The sequence below is a fragment of the Pangasianodon hypophthalmus genome, chromosome 19 (assembly GCF_027358585.1).
Source record: "Pangasianodon hypophthalmus isolate fPanHyp1 chromosome 19, fPanHyp1.pri, whole genome shotgun sequence".
NCBI classification, from domain to species: Eukaryota; Metazoa; Chordata; class Actinopteri; order Siluriformes; family Pangasiidae; genus Pangasianodon; species Pangasianodon hypophthalmus.
This window is the reverse complement of record NC_069728.1, coordinates 5,276,216-5,285,642: the sequence shown is the minus strand read 5'-3', so window position 1 is coordinate 5,285,642 and position 9,427 is coordinate 5,276,216. Positions and strand designations below refer to the sequence as shown.

Below are 9,427 nucleotides of genomic sequence, written 5' to 3'. Positions count from 1 at the left end.
GGCTCAGAGAAATTGCCTCCTGAGCACAGAATACAAACAGAACCAGGATCACAAACATTATCAATCAGCAATAAACTTCTGACATCAGCTTCAAGAAACTGAGGAAACACAGGCGCAGGAGAGAGCCAGACACAAAGTTAAAGACTGAGCTCTGCATAAAGTCACTGGCAACAAGACAGTCACTTATCCATCTCTTATTTTGCCTGAAGAGAACGAGACAAGCAGAACGGCAGATCACAGAGAGCACGGGACACGAGAGTGAAATCAGGGGAGCATCCAAGAGTAACCAAGGCAAAGAAGAAGCTAAGGGTTGTGTAACCCAGCCATTCACAGTCTGCTTCACAATGTGGTTCCTGGCGGTAATGTGGATCTCCTGCCTTCTTGTAGGCACTCAGGCTCAGAGCACTGCCAGCTTCTCGAGAGGGAATGACCGCAACAGGCGCTGTCAGTACACCTTCACAGTGGACAGCCCTACAGAGGCCAGCTGCCCCTCGACAGCATCCAGTGCTGAGATGGAAGCCCTGAAGTCTCGACTTGGGCTGGTGGAGGCACTAATAGCCCGCCTAGCTGGAGGTGAAGCATCAGGTACTGAAGCTCAGATGGGACTTCGGACAGCCTACACCCAGGTAATTGGAGAGAGGGACAGGTTGCAGCAGGAGAAAGCTAGGCTATCTCAGCAGGTGGAGCAGCTCCAGCAGACGGTGGAGCAGCTCCAGCGTGAGGCGGAGAGGCTGAGGAGCAGACCATGCACACAACAGCCTTCCCAAAGTGTGCCACTGTATGATAGCAGCCTCCAACCAGGAACAGGTAAGTACGCTTCTCTAACTCTGAATTATTTTCAGTTATACCTTTGAAATGTTTATTAGTACAGCTGCCTGACCTGAACATTTCAATAAGAATGTTGGTCATTTTGAAACATCTAATAAGAGTAAACCATAATGAGGAGCCTTGGATAAGAGGCAATGAAGTTTCAAACTGACATGCTACAAGTTTAGTTGCCCTAACTTGATCTGGAGATGTTTGTCAAAAAACTTGTAGGAGCTTTGTTCTCTGTTGTATGAATGTGAGGTGAAGGAGCCAATGGTCTAAGCAAGGAGTCTTCAGTCTTATCCACAGAAGGCTGGTGTGGCTGCAGACTTTCATTCCAGCCACATAGGAAGCACATTTGACAGTTGATTGAAGACCAAGATGAACTGATTGCACAAGTGGAACCAGGTTTTGTGGATAAGATTAAAGACCCCTGGGCTAAGCTGTGCTATGTCTGGGTTGCCAGCTGTAAATCCAGACCTTGGATGTGTCTGTTAGCACCAGTAATATCACTAAACTTTTGGTCAGCTCATATATAAATGTGCTGATGAAAAAAAAAAAAAGCCTGGAAACAAGCTGTTGAAAATGAGACTGCAGTACAGCAAGCAGTTTATGTAAGTTATGAGATTGTGTTGGTACTAATGAGTCATATGCCCTTTAGATTCCAGCAACCCTCACCATCATACCTGACTGGTAGTATTATTCACACACAGAGGTGGGTCCAGTGGCCAGCGGGTGTCACTCTTAAATCCAGTAGGGAGCAGTATAAATCGAATGAAGTTTCATGCAGAAGAAATTATATCCTTTAACTATATCATAGTTTATATAAAAGAGATAGAAGGAACAATGCATACTTATTTTATACCAATCACTGACCTGAAGAGCATATGTGAGTGGTTTTAGAGTAGAAAAAATCTCAAATTTGGCACAAAGGACTATAAAATGACAGTGATTGTGGCCTTATCCTGCTTTTGTAGTGGTTCTCTGGCCTTGGTATGTTATCAAAATGAAACAAATGAAGCCAACAACCCTCTGGATTACATACTCCCACATTCCCATAAGGAAGTACAGATGTTCTTCCTTCTTTTTCTGTGCTCGTCTTGTCCATCTTCAACATCTGTTCTGCTCCTCATGTCGACACCTAAACACTGGGTGCTGAGGCCTGCCAAGCCTAGTGCCAAAAAGATGAAAAATGCAAATGCTTAAAACAGAGGGAGAAGAGATGCAATGAACTGTGGTGACACTCATTTGTAAGAAGCCGAAGGACTCCTTCAGAGCCCTCTTTAAAAAAAAAAAGAAGGGAACACACACAGATCATCTCATCCTTATTTTTTTTCTTTGGCTTTCCAACCGAGACATCCAGCAATGCAAAAGAACAGTATATGGTTTGAACAAAAAGCAAAAATTCACGAAACATTAAACATCTACAGCAATATTTCTTTCGGCTTCCTTTTTGGGAAATTAAATGTATCAGGAATTATTGACACCCTTCAAAATAATGGGGAAAATGGATCAAATAAACATTATGCACAACTAAAATTACCACTTAGGAACAAGCAAAGAAACAAAATACCTACCTATAGTAAGTAGTTATATACCTATACCTACTTATAGAATTTAATATGTATAATAATATTTATAGTATTTAGTAGTATAAGAATAGTATTTTCTCTCAAAAATGTGTAAAATATTTTTGCAAAATTGTCATCTCTAAGAAAGATTTAAAATACATTTATTGTCATCCTTGACCTCAGTCTGCAAAAACTTTCTTTGGACCAAACATGAGATTAAACACAAGTCATCCATCACCATGGGGAAAAACAAAAAGCTTTCAACAAAAGAACAAACAGATGGCTGTTGACCTGCACAACTGAGGTAATAAATTTAAAAATATGTAAGCAGTGAAAATATATAAACCAGAACCTAAAAAAAGAGCCCAAAGGTAACAGCTTCAAAACGGGACAGTTTAGCTGATTCACAGAGTTTAGAATCAGTTATTAAACGCCACCATGACAAAACACCTTCCTTAGGGCAATCCATCAGTGTAGGGCCTGAATTTCATGGGATCGTTGGAACTAAAACTGGTATCATGTGGTTAGATGAGACCAAAATCAAACTTTATGGCGAAGAACACCATCAGAATGAAAAAAGGGAATGAAAACCGGATGGATGGATATTCACCTGTAGACCTGTAGACACTGTAGTATATGACTAAAATATTCATGCTTTGGGGCTGTTTTGTGGCTGATAGTCCAGGCCTTGTCAATATTGTTGTCATCATGAATTCCTCCAAGGACAATGATATTTTACTACTAAACCTGGTTGTCTGTGCCAGGAGGTTACAACTTGGCCACAGATATTGATGACCATAAACAGACTTCCAAATCAACATAGAAACAGTTGCAGGAGCAAAATCACTGTTTGGCAATGACCATCGCAGTCTACTGAGTTGAACCCTCTTGAAAATGTGTGGCCTTAATTAAAGAGGGAAGTTTGCATACAAATAGATAAGAATATATAAAGAAGCTTGAAAGATTGTACATGAAAGAAGGTCCAAGATCCATCTTCAGGTGTCTCCAACCATATTAGACAATACAGAAGATAGCTATTAGAAGATAATTTCTCCCTCAGATATATGAAGCGTAAAGATGTTAGTCACATGGTAGCCACACAGTGGATACTTTGTACTAAAGATACTTAGGGTAGAAGAAGGTTTAATGTTGGTATGCTTGTGGTGAAATAATATCCACCATCATCCACCAAATAAAAAAGGCAAGAAATGTAATGCATTTAATCTTATCCAGGTGAGTGAGGGTAACATCATTTAAGCAGCATAGGCTCACCACGCCAGGAGTCATAAGCAAAGAAACGTTCAGGTGTAAGCAATTATGTTTAGTTGAAATCACTCTGACCTCCAGTTGCTTTGAAAGGTTTCTCATTGTACTACCCTGATATCCATCAAGCAACACATGGTTCAGGCAGATAAACAGACCTCAGGAACACCATATACCCTGGGCTTAGGCCCCCAGCTCTCTGCTAATTTTTCAGTTGAAGCTAGCATTTTTAAATTCACCACCGCTTAACTTTGACTCAACTTCTTAAAACTAAATCCAAAGTTAGCTTGCTGAGATATGAATCCAGATTTGTGGTACTCTTTTTTTACATTACAGTAAAAAAAAAAACCTTTAAACCAATAATCATCAGCACCTCTTCCTCATCAAATCCAGCTTCCAGGCATTAATAACTGACTGTAATTTAAGGTCCATTAGAAAGGCTTGTAAATGCTTTGCTACTTGTTTATAATGCTCTTAAAGGGAAACAGCAGTTGTTACTTCATGTTGTAAACATGGCAGAGCCTAAAACTTACAAAGCCACTGTAGTAGAAAGATGTGAATGAGTCTCAATTTGAAGCACAAGTGTGTGAGTGCAAGTAGGTTCCATAACAGCTGGTAATCCACTTAGCACTGTTTATTTCCCTCTGTAAGATTCCTGTCTGTCACTGAACTCCACCCAGCTCTCTTGGACACACTCCTCTAAGTGAACAGAGGATCAGGTGTGTCAGAGATCAGAGATAGCCCCCCTCTGGGTCTTGTATTCCACGGTGCAGCCTCGCTTTCCAGAATGTTCCAGTCTCCCTATTGCCTTATTTGTTTTAAATACCAAGAAAACATGAGTTGGTGTAAAGTGTCCTTTCTTCCCATCTGGAAATGTGACTTGCTTTTTGCCCTATAGGCACATCCCATTCTCATCTGGTTTCCAGGCCAGGCAGGACACAAGGAGAAACAAGCAGTCTGAGAGGTGAATTCACACTATTCACAAACACAAACACCTACACATTCAAGCAAACATTTTGTCCAATGCAGATGCATGCTATTGTGTTAATAATTAGTTGGAAAGGGATTAAAGATTAGCAATTATATGGATTATTAGGAGGTAATGGACTTTTGCGGATCTTCCATCCAAATGAAGTGACAATTACGGAGTGAAATGGGCCATGAAAGTCTAAACTGTAGTCCCCTTATTATGCTGATGTCACTTTAGATGCCATCATAGCTCTTTGCTTAGAATGACAAAAAGTCCAACCAGGTCCTTTACAGAGTAAATAAATCAGTGTAACACTTTCCCGTGGACCACATCTCTGTTTGATAAGGGATGGAGCACCTGTGTATGGTCTCTGGTTGCTGTCTCACCTCCTGCCTTCTTCTCCCTTATGTTTTCATTGTTTTGCCTATTTTTTCCACTTGTTCTCCCACAGAATCCTCTTGGTCCTATGGTAGTCCGGCATACCAGGAGTTTAAGGCTGAAGTTGCTGAATTTCCTGCCCCAAGACCAGAGGACAATGTAGACAGTAGAGGTACAGAAAGTTACTCTTCGCTCTATTTACACACACCATGCTATCCAAGCATCACCACCAAGACACAATCCAGTTGCCTGAAACCAAGTACCAGTACCAGTACTTCTCGTATGCTGCAAATACAGCACATATTAGTCTTGCTGTCTCTGCTGACAAGAACAAATACAGCTATTTTTACCACAGTACTTGGAGCCTAAACTGTTCAGCTTATAAATGGACTTGCTGTATGTTTAGCAAGGGACTAAAAAGGAAAGGGTAAGTATACCCCGATCACTTACACTAGCAAGAATTCTAGGATGATGTGGCATGTCTTCATTGCATGTAGCCTCTTTAAACACACTTTGCTACATTCTAATTTCAATCTTGTCTTTTGTGTGCGCAACTTCCAACCACAGGACTAGTTATGTCAGCTTCCATGAAGGTACACTGGACATCTGTCTGAATTCCCCAGTTGATCTCCTTATTGTTATTCACTGTTCTTTTTCAGGCTGTGGTGAACTGCTGTGGGTGGGACAGCCAGTGACCCACCGTAAGGCAGACGGCATCGCTGGTAGGTATGGCGTGTGGATGCAGGACCCAGAAGCTGTGAGCCCTTATGGCTCCAACATGGTGTGGCGAATTGACACAGTCGGCACAGAGGTGCGCCAACTCTATGGCTATGAGGACATGGATCAGTTTTCCCGTGGCTTTCCTACCAAAGTGCTGCTCTTGCCTGAGGCGGTGGAGAGCACAGGTGCTGCTATGTACAGGGGCTCACTCTACTACCAGCGGCGCCGTAGCCGTACGCTCATTCGTTACGAGTTAGTGTCGGAGAGTGTCGCGGCCCGTCGAGAACTCCCCCATGCCGGCTTCCACGGCCAGTTCCCCTACTCATGGGGTGGCTACACAGACATTGACTTTGCTGTGGATGAGAAAGGCCTCTGGGTCATCTACAGCACCAACAAGGCTAAAGGTGCCATTGTGGTCTCCCAGCTGGATCCTCACAGCCTGGAGGTGAAGAAGAGCTGGGAGACCAACATTCGCAAAACCACAGTAGCCAATGCCTTCATGATCTGTGGCAGGCTGTACACAGTGGGCAGCTATGCCTCACCCAACACCACAGTCAACTACAGCTTTGACACAACCACCAGCCAAAGCAAGGCCATCGCAGTCCCGTTTCAAAATCGGCACCTTTATAACAGCATGATTGACTACAACCCAGCTCAGAAGAAGCTTTTTGCCTGGGATAACTACTATATGGTGTCTTATGACATACGGCTGGGGAAGCAACAGTGAAGGGGTTATGTTTGGATGGTAGCCTCTAGAGGTGTTAAAGAGGGTAGCAGATTGTAGACTGCAAAAAAAAAAAAGAAAAAAAAAAAAACAAGGTTATGCTGGCTTTGCCGCTATTCATATACTGCAAATGCAGAGGCTGTAGTGGTCATCAAACATTTCATAAATCTTTACACAAGCTGATACTGTAAATGAGTCTGACTGGTTTAAGACTGCTATATATTACAGAAAAATCACAAGCACATATCAATCCTTTACCAGTGAAATCAGGCTCCCAAAATCGGATACGTTTGTAATCTGGTTTCATTTATTATTGAGCCTAGTGCTAAACCACACTAGCAGAAATACAGGCAAGCCAGCCATATCATCATATGATGCAGCTCTAGGTCTGGCTTGTTAACGTCATTTCTGGTTGTAACTCGTTATTTAAACGTACATGCCTTTGAGAAGGATATTCCATGAGTAAGAAAGAATTTACCTTTTTCGTTCTTTAAAAAAAATTCTAACTACCAAACTGCATTATTTTAAATATGATAGTATTGTGTTCTACCTTGCAGTGGCATGGTCCATTGCTGTGTTAATAGAGAAATTATTTTTCTACATTTTGTCACTGATATTTTGTTTGTTTGTATACAGCACTGTAAGAAAGTTTGAGGGAGAGAAATTCACATCCAACATATGCCAAAATTAATGTTTCTACATAAACATAACAAAACTAAGTGAAACTCTGCCTGACAGAAAATGTTAACTCCCTCACCTTGCTTTAGCTAGTCAGAATCAGTATTTTTTAATCACTCAATACAGCATGGTACTGATTTTATGGCTATTCATGAATCTAACTTATGTACAAACTCAAAGTCTGAATAAAGGTTACTGTATAATGAATATGGCTGACCATTTTTTAATTCAAATCTTTAACACTTAACTACACAAAGCGGTATGCATGCTGGCTCCCCATTACCGTATTTTTCTCGTAAAAGGTTTAAATAAAAGGAGGAAGAGGGAAAAATAAACACATCAGGTCAGACTTTTCATTTTTGACAGCATATTATTTTATTAGTTTCTGTAACCAAACCAATGTAAATAAGACCTTACATATTTTAATACAGCGATTTAACCCCTGTACAAGTAAAACAAACAAAAAAAATCATTCCCCTCTCCACTCCTTCCTCTCCCACTTGTCATTTTGGAGCCACACTTAAACACTTGTATATCTGTAGCCTCCCATTTGCATTAACAACCTGAAAGAAACAGACTGGAGAGGGTCAAGGCCCAGGAGATTGAGGCCTTTGGACGTTACAACAGAAAATAAGAAAAATAACTTTTTGCGTCTGAACTACAGTTCTATCAGTTTTTGTCTTTCTGCCCTTTTACACTCCTCTAGAGGCTGACTCACATTTTGAAATGTTCTCTTTATTTTATTTTGCAGCTATATATATATTATTAAAATCAAACACTGGTGTGAAACCCAAGCTCAGTTTTCCGTGACCCCTTTCTGCTATGACGGGTGGTCAGAAACGACAGGGTCCCAACCTCTAATATCAACCTCTATTGTCAGCAGCATGGCATGACTGTGAGCTGTGCCAAAGAGTGTGAACATCTGAAACTCCTCCACTTATATTCAGCAAACAGTGAAGGGTTGAAGCATACGGGACCAACTCTGAAGTAAACTAGTAACCGTTTATTTATTTAAAAAAAAAAAAAAAAAAAAAAAGTTCATTTTGTTTGAGGGGATTTCTTATAATGCCTAACCTTTGGCTAAAGATTCAAGACGCTCTCATTTCATACACAGCTCACTGGTGAAAGAAAAAAAAAAAAATTCAGGGAGGAAGGTATGAAGGAAGGCTTAGTAGCAACAGCCATCTATGAATCAATCAAATTCACCATCAAAGTTTCAAATCAGTTACTCTAACCATGCATTTCTCTCAAGGGAATTAAAAGCATAAAGACTTTTTTCAGCATTTTATATAAGCTGTACTGTCTTGTTTTTGACGCACATCTTGGTCAGGAGAAATTGCTTCACTATAGTGAGAGGGAGAAGAGAGAGAAGGTGAGCAGTGGCCATACACACAGGTTAAACATGGAGGTGTGCACATTTTCATGTCTTTCTCAATTGCTTAAACTGCAAAGCTTGGAAAAAAAAAAGATCAAAAATAGAAAATCAAACATTTTAAACAAAGATTTCTTTTTTTTTTTTCCCTACAATAACAAAAAAAAAAGGGGACAGACAAAACTTTTCAGAAACAAAGGAAGTAACTGCCCTCCTAATATGATTCTACTTGAGGAAAGGGTGGGGGGGATCTGGGGGGGAATCAATTATAAAAATCGTGCACCCAGCAGCAAATTTAACTTTTTCATTTCGCTTTACACCTTCATTGTACATTAGGGATGTACAGTCATTCTATGTTCTACCTTTTCATGTCCGTTGGAAAAAAAAACTCTCCACCATGGAGAAAGCAGGAGATCAGTGAGAGATCAGTGGGAGGTGGAGCAGAAGAAAGGCAGGGCACAGGTGAGTGAGCCACACAGATTATAGCTTAATTACACGCTACAGTTCACCCAGCAATCCCATTCTCCTCTCCACAACTCAGACTACCTCTTCCCCTCTAACATTTATCTTCTCTCAAATCACTGCATCCATCCATGTGTCAGTCCTGTTGGAGGTGACATTGGTTTACTTGCTCTCCTCTGGTTTGATGGCCTGGGGTTTGATGGGACCGGTGCGGATCGGCTTGGTCGTAGCAAGGGGTGTGGGTTTGTCAGGCTCAGTGCGCTCTGGTGGAGCCCCCTGGTGGCTTGGAGCAACACTGTCAATGGGCTTGCCTGCTCCATCTATACGAGCAGACTTAGCAGCTGAAGTCTTCATCTGCTGCTGCTGCTGCTGCTGCTGCTCAGAGAAGAACTTATGAGTAGACTGTAGTACCTCTGCTCTTTGTTTAGCCTAAAAGGATAGAAAGCAGTGTACATTCGTAAACAGAATCATTCTAATAAAAC

General features: G+C 41.2%; 2 protein-coding genes across 3 annotated transcripts in view; one reads left to right on the top strand and one right to left on the bottom strand.

Moving 5' to 3' along the window:
* Positions 1-8,011, top strand: myoc (myocilin). Its single transcript, XM_026944456.3, has 4 exons — positions 1-807; positions 4,540-4,605; positions 5,063-5,161; positions 5,649-8,011. The coding sequence occupies exons 1-4, from the start codon at positions 345-347 to the stop codon at positions 6,434-6,436; spliced, it is 1,416 nt and encodes a 471-aa protein (XP_026800257.2). The 5' UTR covers positions 1-344; the 3' UTR covers positions 6,437-8,011.
* Positions 7,462-9,427, bottom strand: part of prrc2c (proline-rich coiled-coil 2C) — a 27,189-nt gene continuing 25,223 nt past the window's right edge. For both annotated transcript variants that reach the window (XM_034313886.2, XM_034313887.2), the window contains exon 34: positions 7,462-9,374. In XM_034313886.2, the coding sequence (XP_034169777.2) occupies positions 9,108-9,374 (267 nt within the window). In that variant the 3' untranslated portion in view covers positions 7,462-9,107. The remainder of the gene's footprint in view (positions 9,375-9,427) is intronic.

Bases quoted from the DNA above. Each gene is read 5' to 3' on its own strand.
- myoc (XM_026944456.3), top strand. From the start codon at position 345: ATGTGGTTCCTGGCGGTAATGTGGATCTCCTGCCTTCTTGTAGGCACT. The intron at 808-4,539 runs GTAAGTACGCTT...TTTGCCCTATAG, and splicing joins CAGCCTCCAACCAGGAACAG to GCACATCCCATTCTCATCTG. The intron at 4,606-5,062 runs GTGAATTCACAC...GTTCTCCCACAG, and splicing joins AGAAACAAGCAGTCTGAGAG to AATCCTCTTGGTCCTATGGT.